The 17,181-nt window shown below is 58.3% G+C and overlaps 1 protein-coding gene across 2 annotated transcripts; it reads left to right on the top strand.

Moving 5' to 3' along the window:
• The first annotated feature begins 12,875 nt into the window (after window positions 1-12,875).
• DERL3 (derlin 3) lies at window positions 12,876-15,095 on the top strand. 2 transcript variants are annotated; one of them, XM_081114254.1, is made up of 7 exons: window positions 12,876-12,987; window positions 13,097-13,162; window positions 13,237-13,310; window positions 13,427-13,520; window positions 14,014-14,209; window positions 14,670-14,760; window positions 14,841-15,095. In XM_081114254.1, exons 1-7 carry the CDS (start codon window positions 12,895-12,897, stop codon window positions 14,944-14,946), a joined length of 720 nt encoding a protein of 239 aa, XP_080970380.1. In that variant the 5' UTR covers window positions 12,876-12,894; the 3' UTR covers window positions 14,947-15,095. The 2 variants fall into 2 exon arrangements, with proteins under 2 accessions (XP_080970380.1, XP_080970381.1); XM_081114255.1 differs by having other exon boundaries at window positions 14,865-15,095.
• The last annotated feature ends 2,086 nt before the right edge of the window (window positions 15,096-17,181 follow it).

The following is a 17,181-nucleotide window of genomic DNA, read 5'->3' on the forward strand; positions in this document are numbered from 1 at the left end:
CCCCGGAGTGTTACGGGGAGGGGGCGTCCCGCCAGCAGTTCACCTGCGTCCGAGGCTGCAAGGGCGGCTCCTGTTCGTCTTCCATCCCTCCCTTTGCGCCGCTCTGAGGTTGAAAGGCCACTCACTCCTCCTTACTCAGCCGAGCCTGGGCCCCCCTCTGCAGACCGGGAGGGGTTCTGGCCCAGGGTACCCGGGCCAAGCCCCTGCATCCGGCCCCGCTGGTCGCCGCCGAGGGCTCAGGTCACCGCGCTGCAGACTCGCCCGAAATCCCCTCCCCGCCGCGGCCTCCGGGGAGGCTCCTGCCTCACCGCCTCTCGAACCTCCGCCTCCCCCCGTCCCTCCCAGCCCCTCGGCCCGGCTCCCTGGTATCCCGATCGGGCGCCCCTAAGTCCCGTCTCCCCCGCAGGCCCTGCCCCCGGGCCACCCTCTGAGGGCCCAGCCCTTGATTCCACACAGACAGCCCCACGCTCACCCAGTTCAGGGTGTCCACCCCTCTCCCCGCAGGAGGGAGGACTTAGGAGGGAGGGACGGAGGCAGACCCACCGGCCGCGGGAGCACTGTCATCAGCCCGTCCTGGCAGCGCCGGCGGCTCTGGATGCAGAGAACCCGGCTCCGGTTGCCGCCAGGAGATTTATTACGTGAGAGGCCGATCGGGCCTCGGTCCCGATGCGCTCCGAGGTGTGGGACCACAGGGTTCGCCGGGCTGGATTAATCTTTCATTTCTCAGGCCTCCTCGGGCCCAGCACGGAATGACGCCAGGCCGAAGCCAGACTTGCCAAAGATACTGTGCGTGGTCATGGGAACGCAGGCGTTACCGTCACCTTAGGAAGGAAGGCGTCCGAGCAAAGCCTGGACATACACCCGAATGGACCCCGCAGCGTCTCGATGGCTCGTGCCTCGTGTTTGTTGGATTCTTGCTGCCCTGAATTTTTTAAAGCATGCAGTTAGCAAGCTGCTAATATTTTATCGTGGGGATTTTCTTTATGAGCTCAGTGACATCAGTAGAGTTTGTACTGGGAAACCATCCTTGAATTCTTGGGGTTAAACGCAACTTGCTCATAATGTGTTAAGGCATCGTTGGTTTCAGTTGCTAATATTTTATTTAGGTAGATGTATTTCTTTTTTTCCAAAACAACTATTGTGTGTGTTTTTTTCTCAAAAATTAGTGAAGAGCCTGGCTGGTCTGGCTCAGTGGTTGAGTGTCAGCCTATGAACCAGGAGGTCACATGCCTGAGTTTCAGGCTTGATCCCCAGGAGGGAGTGCAGGAGGCAGCTGATCAATGATTCTCTCTCATTATTGATGTTTCTCTTTCTCTCTCTCTCCTTTTCTCTCTGAAATCAATAAAAATGTATTTTTAAAAAATTAGTGGAGAAACAGTGGGCTAACAATTGGTAGTGGGACAATTGATTATCTGTGTGTGTGTATGGCGGGGGGGAATGAAAATGGATCTCTGCCTCACCCCATACCAAAAAAAAAAAAAAAAAAAATCATTCCAGGGACACACAAATCTACTGCAAAAAAGCAAAGTTTAAACATTTTAGAAGAAAATAAAGAATACCTTTATAACTTCAGGATGAATAAGGATAAACCACATGGTTTCCTTATGAAGATTTAATATCATTAAAATTAAACTATTGCCCTGGCTGGTTTGGCTTAGTGATTAGAGCATCGGCCCAAGGACCAAAGGGTCTCGGGTTCAATTCCCGGTCAAGGGCAGGTACCTCGGCTGCAGGTTCGATCTCTGGCCCAGTCAGGGCGCATTCAGGATGCAACCAATCGATGTTTCTTTCTCGCCCTTTCCTTCCTCTTCCCCTCGCCTCCCTCCCTTCCACTCTCCCTGAGAATCAATGGAAAAAATATTTTCGGGTGAGGATTTAAAAAAAAAAATTAAAACTATGTGTTAAAAGACACCATAAAAAGGTGAAGCTAAAAGCTACCAGCTGGTGCCCTGGCTGGTTTGGCTCAGCTGGTTGGAGCCTCATCCCGTGCACTGAAGAGTCGAGGGTTCAATTCCAGGCCAGGGCACATAACCAGGTTTCAGTTCGATCCCCTGGTCAATGTGTCTATGATTCTCTCTCTCCCTCTCCTTTTCTCTCTAAAATAACTTTTTAAAAAAGAGAGCGAGATAAAAGCCACCAACTAGGAGGTGTCCACAAGCTCACGACCAACGAAGTATAGTTGTCGTCAAAATACATAAAGAATTCCTACATATCAATAAAGAAAAGAAAACAGGCAAAGGCTGTGAACAGGGAATTGACAGAAGAGGAAACTGAAGTGGCAACCAGCAGCAAGGAATAAAAAGATGCTCACTTGTTATGAGCAACCAGGAAATGCAAATTGCAAACACAACCGTGGATTGTTTCACGCTCAACGGGCTGGCAGTTTGATTCTGGTAATTTACTAAGGTGGGCAGAAGCAGCTGGAATGCTCCTATGGTTGACGAAACTATAAATTGGTGCCGTAACTGGAGAGCACTTTGGGCGTCTCTGGTAAATTGAAGTCCCACTCCCCGGTTTGCCTCAGAGACACTCTGAATCCCATGCTCAAGAACTTCTGTTCACAAAGGCAACATTGTTTCTGTTAGAAAACTGTTAACAACCCAAATGTCAATATTCAGGAAAATAGAGAAAGAAATTGTTACTATACATTCGAAGGCCACTCATTGGGGAAGAAAAATGAAGTAGAGGAACCATATTAACACAGGCAGACCCTAATGCCTGTGAATAAAGATGTAGAAAAGTTCCTAGACGATAAAGCCTTTATATTAATTTGGAAATATTCCAAATTATGCTTATGTCTTACATTGGGCGGGAATATATACACATGTAGTAAAAACTAGAGGGTGTGCACGGGACGATAATCCCCAAATTCAGAACTGGGTTTAACATTCTGCGTCCAGGACCCTGCCACCCTGTATGCACCCCGCCGGGGATCACTGCTGTGGGCATCCAGGCCTGCCCTCCCGTCCTACTTGGTTCTCCCTGAAATGCCACCTGGGCACCTTGCTGGCCCAGCCCCCCTGGTGGGCGGGTTTTCCCTAAATTATCCTCAAGCTGGGAAGCTTGAGGTTTCTCTTCGGCAAATATTAACCTGAGTATCTGGAAGCCATGGCTGTATTTGTGGACCCAGTGCTGTTAATCTTTCAACGCACAAGTGGGTGGCTTCAGCCTCCTTTGCAGAGGTCAAGCATGAGACTCCACAAGGTCAAGCCTGCGCCCGCGTCCACCTGCCTGCAACCCGCCTGCTGCGAGTCGGAGCGGGTCTTTCTCAGATTTCCAAATCCAGCCGCGTCCCCGGCGGGTGAGGGCCGGAGCCCGCCTGACCCCGGGGCGCTGCCAGGCCACACAGGAGTCGGGACGTGTTGAAAGGACCGCCACTGCCTCTTCCAGCCCCGGGCGGGTCGGGTCGGGGGAGGAGGGCTGACGTGCCGCCAGCTGCTCAGGGACGGCGTGGCCTGTGGCCAGTCCTGGGCGCGGACACCCCGCCCTCGTCGTGAGAGGCCACGCCCCCTTGCTCCTTCCTGCACCCGAGGGCCTCTCACTCTGCAGATGGGGAAACTGAGGCCCGGGAGCGGCAGGAATCTGCCCCTGGAACTCGGCAGGAGGCAGGGCTCACCCCAAAAATAATACCGCCGAGCGGCTGGCGCTGACTCTCACCGAGTGTGCCCCCACCCCCAGGCCGGCCGGCTCTTCTGCTCCCTACACCTGCAGAAGTGGGGGCCCGCCTCCCCGACCCGGGCCCTAAAAATGCCTCTGCTGTTACCCGGGCCTGGAGACCCGGGCTCGAGCGAGGGGCGTCCCAGAGGGGCGTCTTCAGATCCTCGGGAGTCCCATTCGGTGCCCCCAGACTCCACCACGCACGCGCACCCCTCAGTTTCCCCGCAATTAATCCGACGCCACCGAGACCGGCTCCGGCCACGAGGGGGCGACAAAGCCCAGGCGCTGAAGGGTCTGTACCGCCGAGCGCCGCCGCCGCCCCGGGAACAAAGGGGCCAGGGCCAGCGCTGCCCAGCGCAGTGGAGGGCTGTCCCCGCAGCCCCGGGCTCAAGTGGCCCCGCTCCAGCCGCCGCAGGCGATTGCACTTCCTCTGTCCAGCGCAGCCAGCCGGTTAGGCGCCAGGTAGGCTGGGAGGCCTGGCGTCCAGACCCACCATTCCTCTCTGCTCCACGGGGGGTGGGACACGGTCTCGGTAGGTGCCTTCCTCCTGCATCCGGGGCTCAGGCTGGACTCAAGGCCCCTGGCATCACCTCCAGGCCCAGCCTCGCAGCAGGCCGGCCCATCGCTGGGGTGAGTGGCGGGTAGGCCCTACCGCAGAATGGGTCCCTAGCACCTGACACCAGTGGGCTGAGTTGCTCGGGGCTGCCTCTGCCTCTCTCAGCCTCGGTTTCCTCATCTGTCAGCTGTGGCTCCATGGGCGCTTAAGCTGCTCAAAGGCCCTGCTTGCACCTTGTTCCTCCCACCTGACTGGCAGCCTGCCCCACACCTGGATCCTCCCCAGGCACGCCTTGGAGGTCGGGAGGCCTCTGGCCTTGGGCACCAGGCCACCAGAGTGGGCGGTGAGCTGCCACCCAGCCCAGCGGCCCGGCTGCAGCCGGCACCAAAGAGGCTCCTGCAGTTCTACCAGGGACGTCCTCTCTCTGAGCTGCTGGGATCCAACCCCAGCAGGTTCAGGGGTCCCCAAAGGTGTGGACGGAGTCAGCGAAGAAGGAATGACACGGAGACAGCGTTCAGTTGATCAGCAGCCTAGTCAGGATCTCTAGTCACAATCTCCAGCCAAGTTCTGTTTAGGATCTCCAGCCAGGTTCTGTAGCCATGTTCCCTCGCTAGGTTCTCCAGCCAGGTTCTGTCCATGTTCTCCAGCCAGGTTCAGTCACCAGGTTCTAGTCAGGTTCTCTTGCCATGTTCTAGCCAGGTTCTGTCTCTAGGATCTTCAGCCAGGTTCTCTCGCTAGGTTCTGTCTCTAGGTTCTGTGGCCAGTTTCTGTCCAGGATCTTTTGCCATGTTCTCTCCAGCGAAGTTCTTCTGTCTCTAGGTTCTGTGTAGGTTCTGTGTCTAGGTTCTGTGTCTGTGTCCTGTCTAGGTTCTGTAGAGCTGTTGTCTTGTTACATCTGTATTTATACCAGTTGATTCCAATCCTATCAATCTCTATTCCAAAGGTTAGGGCGTTTCTTATCTCCATTCCAGGGAGTAAAGATTATGTAGCTTAAGCATGATTGTTCATAGTTAAAGTGATTAATTACCTGCCTGGCACTTAGTTAAGGGCTTTTATTCCCTCCCTAACTTCAGGGGAAAATCCCTACCTGGGGAAACAACCTTTCTCAGAGAGGTGACCTTGGTTAAAACACATAGTGCCAAGAAGGTGAACAAACATATTAAGAACAGTATGCCATATATGCCAGGTCCCTTGAAACAGCAAGGATGGACCGGCTCCCGGCACTGAGCCTCCAGTTGCTCACCTGTAAAATGAGGACATCATAACCTTGTGGGCACTGTGCCAACAGCCCCCTGAGTCTTTGCCAACAGCCCCCTGTTGACCCTCCAGCACTGGGCATCCTGAGGGCAGGCACAGGCCCTCTCTTGATGCCCGGACAGAGCCTACCCTCGGGTGGGCTACAGCCTAGTTGGGCATCCTCAGCCCAGGCAGGGGTGCAGGGCGCAAGGCCCCGGAGCAGCTCCTGCAGGCTCCACCCAGAATCCTGCTTTGCCCTCCCCCCACCCCAGCGCTGGCATTTACTCCAGTTCTGGGTCACATTTCCAACTTAATGGTTCAAAAGAAAGAAAGAAATCCAACCTACAACCAGCTGAGGCAGCCCCTCCTGACCACCCTTTGATATCTGAGGACTGAATAATGGGGCTGATTGCGGATAGGAGACTTGCAGTCATCTTAATTAGAAGGAAAGAATGTCCTCGTGGTTGGCTGTTCTAAAAATACAGCTGCACCCACATCTGGAGGGGAAAGGGGGGGCGGCGGTTAGTCCGGAATCTGAAGTGCTGATGCCTGCATTCCATGGTTGGGGGGAGGCCCCCCCAAGCAGGGCCCGTGGCAGGGGAGAGGGGAGGACACCAGCAGTCGGTCCTCCTGGCTGGGCCACCTGGTGAGCCTTTGGGACGGAGTTGAGCAGGCAGCTCATCCCTTCTTGGGTCCACCTTCACCCCTTCCCCAAGAGCTCCCCACACCCCAGACTCAGTTTCCTCCACTATACAGAGGGGATCTCAGGGGCCTGGTGAAGGCGTGCTGGTTCTTTTACCAACCCCTGCCTGACCTGGGCACAGTGGGCATCCAGCCACAGCCTTTAGACCAGGGAGGTCATTTTCTTCTGGATGTTATGATTTGGGGTAGTATTTGTCAGCTTTTATGAACTTTTTTTTGTTTTAATATTGATTTCAGAGAGGAAGGGAGAGGGAGAGAGAGAGAGATAGAAACATCAATGATGAGAGAATCATTGATCGGCTGCCTCTTGCACGCCCCACACTGGGGATCGAGCCCATAACCCGAGCATGTGCCCTGACCAGGAATCGAACCATTCATAGGTTGATGCTCAATCACTGAGCCATGCCAGCCAGGTTCTTGACGTTTGTTTTATTCTAAGAGTATAGTCACTTTTGTACCTAATCTTGCATTTGTTTTCTTAAAGAGGCCACTAATCCCTCGTGAACGTGAAAGGCATGCGAGGGGTAGAATTTCTTGAACGAAATGTGCAGGCAGGCGTTCTAGTGGTGTCATCAGGGAGGACGAGGACGGCCTGTGTTTCTGGCCCAGCGCACGCACACGTGTAAGCTTCCTGTCCCAGCGGGTGGGCAAGCACCTGGCACGGGGAGGACCCGCCCCGGCTGTGTGAGCAGGGCCTGGGCTGCTTGGCGGATATGTCGGCGATGAACACCAGGTGGGAGGTGCGTGATCCTCGCTGATCCTCTCCATCCACCTGCCCAGAGCTCCAAGTCACTAGTCCTGAGCAGGGAGGGACTCCCCTGTCATTCCAGATCCCTGCCCGGCCTCAGGTCAGAACTGCCTGCTAACCTGGCCAGCAGGTGGCGAGTAGGAAGACCGGAGGACAGTGTGGCCTCAAGTTCCACAGGGGCCACCCCAGGGCCACCCTGCCCAGGCCCCGTGTGCAGCAGACTCGCAGGCCTCTCACCGCATCTCACATTCCGGCCCAGCCATTGGCTGAGTCAGCCAAGCAGATCATCTGCTTCTCCCAAAACACAGCCACGTGCTGAGCCCCAAAATAGCCGAGGCGGGGGAGGGAGAGGCCCGCTGGACACGGGACTCAGGGGCCAGGCTGCGGTGGCTTTGACATTCTGGCCGTGGCCGTCAGCAGGAGTGGGAATAAGGAGCAGTGGCTGAGGCTGGTGGGAGGCCCAGGCTCGGGCTCACCTGGCAGCCGGGGTTGGGAAGGGAGCATCCCATCCAGGTATCAAGGATCAGAGACAGTGAAACTGAAGGTCACACAGGGAGGTGCGTGCCCGAGCTGCTCAGCAGAGGAGCATCAAGGGAGCAGAGCCTTATAAAAAGTATATTTTTATTGATTTCAGAAAGGAAGGGAGAGAGAGAGAGAAAGAGAAGCATCAATAATGAGAGAGAATCATTGATAGGTTGCCTCCCGCATACCCCACACTGGGGATCGAGCCCGCCACCCGGGCATGCGTCCGACCTGGAAGTGGCCCTTCCTCCCCCGTGAGACAGAGCTCATTCCTGCCTCCACACCTTGGCTTATGCCACTCTCCCTGCCCAGCGTGCCCGCTCCTCTTCCCATTCCACCACTGTCTTTGTCAAGAGCCTCATGCCTGGCAGCCCCTCAGAGGGCCTGTGGGTCTTTGTCCTTGGACCACTCACCAGTCAAGCTCCCCTCCCTGCTTAGTGTGAGAGTCTGAGCGCCCCCCCCCGCCCCCCCGCCAGAGGAGGGGCTCCTGCAGGACAGGGGAGCCCCAGCGCCTCCCTCCCTGCCCTTCGGGTTCGGGAGGAGGCAGGCTCGGACACAGGCTCGGGAGAAAGTCCTTCCCGAGTGCATTCTCCCTCACAGGCCTTCGCCCATTCACAGCAGAGACTGGCCTTGAGGGGCCGGTCAGCCATGGCTGTCACAGGAAGGACCCCTGCCCAGAAGTCTCCAATGTCCCCGCCGTGGAGGACAGCCTTTAAGGTGGAGGACAGCCTTTAAGCTGGAGGAAACTCTAGGGACTCTTCCAACTGGCCCCTTGCACTGGAGGAGGGGCGTGGGGAGTGCCCGGGCCCACCACCTGCCCGAGGCTGCCGATCCAGCCCTGGAGTCCAGGTCTGCGGCTTGCCTGGGCCCAGCACTGAGCAGCCAGGGATAGAGAGAACATGGCACAGAGCCTCTGCGGGCATGGCAAGAGCCACAGGAGGCAAGGAGCTGGGGGGACTGGACTGGGGGGGCCAGGGAGCGCTCCCCTGAGGCGGTCATGTCCCCACTGCACCCCAGACTGGGCCTGCCCCAAACCAGTGGGTGGTCTCCCTCCCAAACGGGGCCTCTCCCATGTGTCGGCCCTCTCTCTGCCAAGTGCTAAGGTCTGTGGCTTCACCTCCGTGACCCATTCACTCCCTGTCTGTCACGTGCCTGGGGAAAGTGGCCACAGCTTTCCTGTTCGGCCTGGTCCCAGCCTTCTCCAGCCTCACGTCACACGCAGCTCCTTCTCATGGCCCCTGCCTGCCCGTCCTTCCATGCCACCTCAGGACCTTTGCACATGCTGTTCCCCTGGCGGGTCTGGCTAATGCCTACTCAGCCTCTGCCTCCTTCCTGCCCATACCACCTAGAGACCCCCTGATTCCCGCCAAGTCCAGATTTTGCTACCAGGCTGAGGGCCAGGCCCAGGTCGCCTACTCGGCTGTGCAGGCCTGACGCAGCCCACCTGGATCTTTTGTTATTCTTGCACTCGGCCACAAGCAGCTGCTGCCGAGTGGGTTCCGGATTCGGTGCTAAAAATATCCCATGACCTAGACAGGAAGGGCCAACGGCCACACAGCTGCTCCCGGGAGGGGCTGGCTGAGCTGCAGTAGAGGCCCACCCACCGTGGGTTTGGGGGTCCATGTGCTGGAAGGGAGTGGGCACAGAGCTCACGGCCCCTGAAGAAAGGCCCTGGATGATGTTCAGGGCCAGCAAGGGGTACCATGTGTCGTCAGAAGGAAAATGCAGCTGCCTCCAACATGGACACAAAAATACCTGGTTTCTGATTCTCCTGGTTTGTTACCACAGGCATGTGTTGCCTTTGGAATACATGACATTTAAACATTAAGTGTGTGGGCCTCACAGAAGATAGATGGGCTCTGGTCCCTTCAGGGAGGGCTTCCTGGAGTAGGAGGCATTTCTACCACCCTCCCTTGCTCTCCTCTCATTTATTTTATTTTATTTTTAAAAATCAGGTTTATTCTCTTTTTCTTTTTTTTTTTTTAAAAAAAATGTTATTGATTTATTTATTTTATTTTTTGTTAATCCTCACCTGAGTATATTTTTCCCAATGATTTCTAGAGAGAGTGGAAGGGAGGAGGAGAGACACAGAGAGGGAAACATCAATGTGAGAGAGACACATTGATTGGTTGCCTCCACACGCGCCCCAATCAGGGCTGAGGCTTGAGCCTTCAACTGAGGTAGGTGCCCTTAACCGGAATCGAACCCAGGACCCTTCAGACTGCAGGTCAACGCTCTATCCACTGAGCCAAAACAGCTAGGGCGATTTTATTTTTAAAAAATATATTTTTATTGATTTCAGAGAGGAAGGGAGAGAGAGATAGAAACATCAGTGATGAGAGAGAATCATTGATCAGCTGCCTCCTGCTCTTCCCCCACTAGGGATCAAGCCCGCAACCCAGGCAAGTGCCCTGACCAGGAATCGAACCGTGACCTCCTGGTTCCTAAGTCAATGCTCAACCACTGAGCTATGCTGGCTGGGCTTGCTCTCCTCTTTTAACAGAACATCTAGGCTGATAGGAGGAAAATGAATGAGTGAATGAATGAGCCAGAGATCTGGGCCAGTCCCAGAAGCGAGAGGCTGAGGCCCGAATGAGAGGTGGTGGTGGCCATGAGGTGTGTTGGAGGGGAGGGGAAGGCCTGGAGAGTTCCATGGGAGCATCAGCTTCGATGTGGGCTGGGAGTGGGGCAGCGGTGGCCCAGGTTTCTGGATAGTCACCGGCTGGCGAGGGTCTCTCCTAGTGTGTGAGGCCAGTGAGGAGGAAGGCAGGCTTGGTGGGCACTCGGGGGTGCTGTACTGCCTGTAGGCACTGGACAACCTGGACAGGGGACTTAGGGGTCCTCTGGGTGTCTCCAGACCTGGGGATCCCGGGGCCCCTTGCTCTGCAGCAGCAGGCAGTTTCACGAGGCCAGAGAGGCAGCTTGGGAGCCGGCCCGTTGTCACCTTGGCAAGGAAACACGGGCCTCCTCCTGCCACAGCCCTCAGCACAGGAGAGAGAAGGTGGCCCAGCCGGCAGGCTTAGCACAGACGGCTAAATTAGCATCCAGCACACTGCCTGCCTTCGTCTCTAGGCCCCTGGGAACATGTGGTACCCAGGGCTCCTTTCCATAAATAACTGTCTAAAGGTGCCAGAGGGTCGGAGAAGAAGTAGAGACTGGCCTGGAGACGGGACGGGAGAAGCCTGGATTGGAACCCAGGCCCTGCTGTGCCTCCTACTGGGCCTCAGTTTCCCTGTCTGAGGATCTCCCAAAGCTCTGAGAAGGGAGCGTCTGCCGTAGAACCCAGCAGTTGCTCCCTGGATGTCTGGCCCAGCTGGCTGCCCCGACCCTGAGCTCCAGGAATGTGTTTCTCCACCCCCAAACGGGGCGCCTGCCTTATCAGCCCCGTCTCAGGAGAGACAGACCCCCCTGCCGATGATGACAGCCCCTTCTGTTACCCCAGCCTGACCCTGAGTGGAGGGCCAGCCAGCGCCTGCTAAGTGCCTGGAGGCAGGAAAACCTCCCCTTCCCCCTGCAGACAAGAAATCCGACCTCCCTCGCTGGCTCCCTCCCTAGCTGGCTCCTGCGTGACAGGGAGGTGCCCGCCCTGGCGTCAGAGGCCCTGGATCCCCGCCCTGCTGCCATGCCTCCACCTTGATGGCATCTACTCTGTCCAGCCCACCTCGAACATGACCTTGGCCTGCTTCGCTGGACAAGGGAGGCTGACCGCGGGGGTGGGGGGTGGGGAGGGGGGGCTCTCAGCCCCTTCCTTGGTCCCATTCCTGCTGTCTCAGCCAGTTCTCTCTTCCCTCCTGAACCAAATGAACACCTCCCTCCAGTGCTCCCAGCGTCTCCTCCGGAGTGGGGGGCTCCTTGAGCGGCGCTCCAGGGGACCTCTTAGTGCCCTCGTGGGTCCCTCCGCTTGGGATCCACCTGAGAGAACCTTCTCGGCTGGTACTCCCCAATCTACTTTCCTCGGGGACCTCGGGTCCCGTCCAGAGCATCCCTCGCCTTCCACACGTACATCTAAGGCTGGGGTCCCCACGGTGATGAAGGCACATTGGTCTGTCCACCTTCCTTCCCTCCGGCCTGCGAGTATCCTGGCCACCAGGAAGCTTGGCACGGCTGCATCCCATAGGCCCTCCCCAGGCTCGGGGGCCTTCGCACTGCTTTGCTTCCGAAGCCCTTTCCTGGCTGGGTTCTTGCCCACCCGACACTCCCAGCCTCCCAGCTGGGTCTGCCTCCTCTCTGCCCAGCCTGGCCTCTCTTCCCTCGGTCTAGCCGTGCCCCTTGGACATTCCACACAGGCCCAGGGCTACAAATGCGGTTGATTTCCTGATGAATCATTCCCACGTGCAGACCCCTTGCCCGACCTCCTCCCCAACACCACACTTGGATTTTTCCCGGTGGATGTCACACAAACGCAGTGAGGCCAGAACAGATCTCCATTTACCTGCTGGTGGACCCCATTTGGTGCTCAATAAACAGTTGACTTTCTTTAAAAAAAAAAAGAAAGTTAAAAAATGTATTTTTATTGATTTCAGAGAGGAAGGGAAAGGGAGAGAGAGAGATAGAAACATTAATGATGAGAATCATTGATCAGCTGCCCACTGGGGATCGAGCCCACGACCAGGGCATATGGCCTGTTCAGGAATCTAACCGTGACCTCCTGGTTCACAGGTCCACGCTCAACCACGGGGCCACGGCTGGCCAAAGAGTTGACTTCCTTCATCAGAATGAAGAATGGAGTTCTCTTTCCCACCAAAATAATGAGGCCTTCTCCAGCCTGTCCATTTGCTCCAGCCCATCTTGGCATCCCCGGGTCCCATGGGGTCTGCAAGTCCCCAACTTGGCCCCTCCTCCCGCGGGCCCCCAGGAAGACTCCCCACAGGGGCTGGCGTGTTCTAGTGAGGCCCTGGGCGCGCGGAGAAATGTGGGCATGCTGCCGGCGCCTGCCTTGCTGTGGGTGAAGTGGCACCCTCTCTGGCTGTCGGGACCGCGGGCCAGGCCAATGGGGGCCCCAGAGCGCACGGCCGGCCTTTGGGTTCCCGCCCGCCCCGCCCCCACTCCATATCCCGCCCCTTCCAGTGCGGCGGTGCCTGGATCCCATCTGGTCTCCACTAACAAGTAATCTTAGCCCCGCCCTAGAGTGCCCCGTGGGCCTTCGCTATTGGTCTTCCCCGCCGCTTGCTGAGAAGCCACCAGCTCCTCATTGGCGGCACATTCTCCCGCGCGCGCTGCAACCATCACAACAACCGCCACGTGCTCGACTGTGGGGCCTGCTCATTGGCCCAAGGTCTCCACCCGCCCCGTTCCCGTCCCGCCCCCAGCTTCCCGCTTCCTCCTCCTACTGGTTATCTAGCCTCAGGCCCCACCCCAACGGCCTGGGCGCAAAGGGTCTCTCACGCGGATTGGTCGAAGGCGGGGAGGCGGGGCTTGGAGGCGGGTTAAAGAGCGCGCCGTAGTGGGGGCCACGTGTACCTGAGGAAGTTCAATGGCGTGGCGGGGGCTGGCGGCCGAGTTCCTGCAGGTGCCGGCGGTGACGCGAGCTTACACCGCGGCCTGCGTCCTGACCACCGCGGCCGTGGTGAGCCTCCTAGGCGGGCGGGCGTCGCCATGGTTACACTCCGGGTGGGGTGCGCGGTGGTTAGGGCTGGATCCCGCGGGCCGCACCTGACGCTCCCCTGGCTCCGCAGCAGCTGGAGCTCCTGAGCCCCTTCCAGCTCTACTTCAACCCGCACCTCGTGTTCCGGAAGTTCCAGGTGAGGCCGCCCCGCCCTTGCTCCCTGTTGGCCCAGCCCTGTCCGCCCCGCGCCTGACCGCCTGCCCCTCGCAGGTCTGGAGGCTCCTCACCAACTTCCTCTTCTTCGGGCCCCTGGGATTCAGCTTCTTCTTCAACATGCTCTTCGTGTATCCTGTGCCTGCCGGACCCGGGAGGGGAGTGGGCGGGCCCGTGGGCTGAGCGGCCGGGCGGGCGCGGGGACCTGAGACCCTGCCCGGTGGCACTTCCTATACGGCCGCCGCAGGTTCCGCTACTGCCGCATGTTGGAGGAGGGCTCCTTCCGCGGCCGCACGGCTGACTTCGTCTTCATGTTTCTCTTTGGGGGCGTCCTTATGATCGTATCCTTCCCGGGCTCCGGGCCTCAGGCCGGGCACTCTGCGCCCAGCCTGTGTTGGTCCTGGGGCGCGAGGTCGTGCCCAGGCCGGGAGGGACGGAGGTTTACTCTGGCTTAGGATGAGCGTGCATGGTGTGCTCAGCCCCAGGTGCCAAAGCTAGATCTTCAGGTTTGTACAACAACAAAACAACAAAAAACCCCCACGCCACAGGATGATGTGCAGGACGGCCAGGTGGGGGGCTTGGGGCTGAGCCCTGAATGCCAGCAGCAGGAGAAACGGGCAAGGATGGGCGGTGTTGGGAGGCCAGGGTGAGGTGGAGAGGCAGGGCCAGATCACGTGGGGCCTGAAGGCCACATGGGGCCTTAGATTGGGAAGGGCACACTTTGAAGGCGGGGAAACCAGTAGGATTTCGTGGATCTAGTAAATCAGAGGAGCCCTGGGCAGGGCTGAGGCCTGCACCGGAGGAGGGCCTCCTAGCACCTTGACTCTGGCCCAGCTGCTGGGGCTCCTGGGCAGCCTGTTCTTCCTGGGCCAGGCCCTCACAGCCATGCTGGTCTACGTATGGAGCCGCCGCAGCCCTCAAGTGAGGGTCAACTTCTTCGGCCTCCTCACCTTCCAGGCGCCATTCCTGCCCTGGGCACTCATGGGCTTCTCAATGCTACTGGGCAACTCGATCCTCGTGGACCTGCTGGGTGAGCCTGCCTGTCCATCCAGCCCATCAAAGCTGGCTGTTCTGCCAGACACCCCCCCCCCCCACTCCCCTCCCACCCGGACCTCTCATCTGTCCCCCTACCTCCAGCATCTCTATTCTTATAGCCCCTTGAACAAGCCAGCAGGCCTACAGGTTTCACATCTTCAGGCCTCATCTGCTGATGCTTGTGTGAGTCCTGATTGGGGTGGGATGGGTATGTCAGTGTTCCCGCCATGGCGCCCACTCCGCTGTTCTCAGGTCCTGGGTCCTGGAACACTGTCCTTCAGAGCCAACCCCAGCCCCATCCTGGGCTGGCGGTCTGTGCAGGACATTGGGCACTCATGCTCTGAGGCCTGACTCGGCCTCCAGAGCTGCACATGGCAGCCCAGAACAAGGCTGTGCTGGCCCTGGGCTCTGGACCATGGAGGCAGTGGCCTTGGCAGTCCTCCGCTCTCCCACAGGGATTGCTGTGGGTCACATCTACTACTTCCTGGAAGATGTCTTTCCCAACCAGCCTGGAGGCAAGAGGCTGCTGCTGACCCCCGGCTTCCTGTGAGTACTGGAGGTGACAGCCCTGCGGCTACCCTCCCTCAGACAGCTCTTAACTCCCCGTGGACCCACGCTGGTCTCAGCTCAGCCTGGGCCACTCCCCACAGGAAGCTGCTACTGGATGCCCCAGAAGAGGACCCCAATTACCTGCCCCTCCCCGAGGAACAGCCAGGACCCCTGCAGCAGTGACCCCACCCAGGGCAGGCCAGCCCCAGGAGCCTGTTTCTCCAACATCTGTCAAGCCTGCATCCCACCCTAACTCCTGCTTGCAGCAGAGCAAACCTGTCCTGGAGGCTGGCCATCCGAATAAACAGAATAACTACAGCCTCTTGGACCACAGCACCGGCTCCCCTTGCCTCCCTAGCCACACCCTTCCGTGCTGGGCAGATGCTGCTGGCCCTGACCTGGGGCCACGAAGCCTGGACTTCCCTGCCCACCCTTTGCCCAGGACTGCTCTCTCAGACCAACTGTAGGTGGGAGGATGGGAGGCTCAGAGGGTCAAAATCCTGCCCACAGCTGCCCAGCAGAGCTCTGAGCTCACAGATGGTAGACACGGGGTTTTCAAGCCTCTCCAGTGCCTCAGTGGAGACTTGGACAAACGCCACCTGTGGCGGGCCTCTGTTCTCTGCCAGCCAGAGGGGTTGGCCAGATCTTGGTGGCAGGGACCAGTACTGGGCTGTCTGGTTGTGCCAAGCCTGGTTTGGGGGAGGGGGGGGGGACGACTCCTGCCTGTGGTGCCCTCACGAACAACCAACAAGTGGACCTTTGCCCCGTTTCCCAGCTGAGCGACTAACAGACAAGTGACTGACAGATGCAGCCGCGGCTCCGTGAGGGAGGTCAGGTACAGGGGAGCCAGGCTGGGCTCTGCTTCCTGTGACGCCAGAGCCTGGAGAAGTTTCCACCTTAGCACTGGCTGAGGCTGAGGACTCCGGGTGTCCTGTCCCCGCCTTTGTAGCTGAGGACCCCAGGAGCCTTATCCAACCCACAGCTCACTTTTCTCTTCTGTAAAGTGGGCACCAGATGGCCTGGCCAGCTTTCTTCGTTGCTCTAGACCAGCCTGCGATACGGTTTATTCCAGGATGTTCAGAGCACAGGGCTGGTCATGTTCATGGAAGACAGAAATATTCACCAGAGTAGACCTTGATTTTGTAGGGAACCCTCATGGAGCAGCAGCCGACCCTGCAGCAGTGTGGCTCAGACCCGGGGCTGGTGTGCAGGCCCTTCCCAGGCCTCTCCCAGGCAGGTGGGCTCCTACCCAGTGGGACTGAGGCAGGCAGGGTTTGTTCCGTCCACCAGTTGTGGAGCCCCAGGGCTGTCTCCTGCCCCAAAGATGGAACAGACACCTTGTTACTGGGGCCCACTAGTTTCTAAAGCAACTGGGCCTAAACTCCTCTTGGTCAGAGCCTTCCAGTGAAGCCCAGCAAGTTCTCCTGGAGGAAGGGCAGGAGCTTGTGGACAACCCCCTGGGAGCTGTCACGTCCTGGGACATGCTCACAGGAACCCCGGCCCAGACAGCAAGGCCCACCTTACCCTACATCCTGGCAACCCAGAGCCCAATCCCTACTTAGGCTAGGAACCAAGTGCCACGGGGCCTGTCACGCTCCTGGGGAGCAGAGCAGTCCTGACCTTCAGCCCTGCCCTGGCCGGGGAAGGATGTGCCAGCAACTAAAGGTGGCACCAGCCCAGAGCTGGGGGTTTAGCCCACTATCTTCAGTAAGTGCAGCTGTGTGCCCCGTTCACCAAGCAGTGCTTGACTTAGCGAGACCCACACGTGCCCCATGCCCCTTCTGTAGAGTGGGAACATCACATTAACAGGTGAGGTGAGGATGCAGAGGTCATGACAAACTCATTGAAGGTAGAGCTGGGCAGAGGCCCAGGGCGTGCCTCCTCTCCACATAACCCCACCCCACAAGCCACCACAAGCCAGGTGTGCTGCTCCACATGCTATCATCCTCACAGCCAGCCTGGGAGGGAGGAGCTGGCCTGGGCCAGGTGCCAGCCCAGGGTGGGGATGGGTCCCAGGCCACCTGTTACATGCACACTACTGGGAGGTGTGGCTAGAGTGCTGCACACCTGCTGGAGCTGGAGTAGCTGGGCACAGGCACCCAGGCTGGGGATGCCCTTGCAGTGTCCACAGAGGATGGGCCTCTGCAAGGGACTCCAGAGAAACGATGTCCTGGCTGGGATGGCCCGGTCACCTTGACCAGCAGAGCGAAGGGTGTGGGGGAGGGGCTGCAACCAACAGACAAGCGGGCCCCCTGCCCTCTAAGCCTCATGACTACACCTTTCATTTCTCCTGCTCTACAGAGATCCAAGCACGGGTGGAGGTGGGGAAGCTGGAGGGCCCAAGGAAAAGCAAGGATTATACTCTGCCTTGGTCCTGCAGGGGCTGGGGTGGCTGAGAGTGGAGCCATGGAGCCCCAT

The sequence above is a fragment of the Myotis nattereri genome (genome assembly GCF_964212035.1).
Source record: "Myotis nattereri genome assembly, chromosome: 19".
In the NCBI taxonomy this organism is placed as follows: Eukaryota; Metazoa; Chordata; class Mammalia; order Chiroptera; family Vespertilionidae; genus Myotis; species Myotis nattereri.

What these genes read in the sequence shown, in the direction of transcription:
- DERL3 (XM_081114254.1), top strand. Translation starts at nt 12,895, where the DNA reads ATGGCGTGGCGGGGGCTGGCGGCCGAGTTCCTGCAGGTGCCGGCGGTG. An exon ending in TCCTGACCACCGCGGCCGTG is followed by an intron (nt 12,988 to 13,096) that starts GTGAGCCTCCTA and finishes CTGGCTCCGCAG; the next exon opens with CAGCTGGAGCTCCTGAGCCC. An exon ending in TTCTTCAACATGCTCTTCGT is followed by an intron (nt 13,311 to 13,426) that starts GTATCCTGTGCC and finishes CGGCCGCCGCAG; the next exon opens with GTTCCGCTACTGCCGCATGT.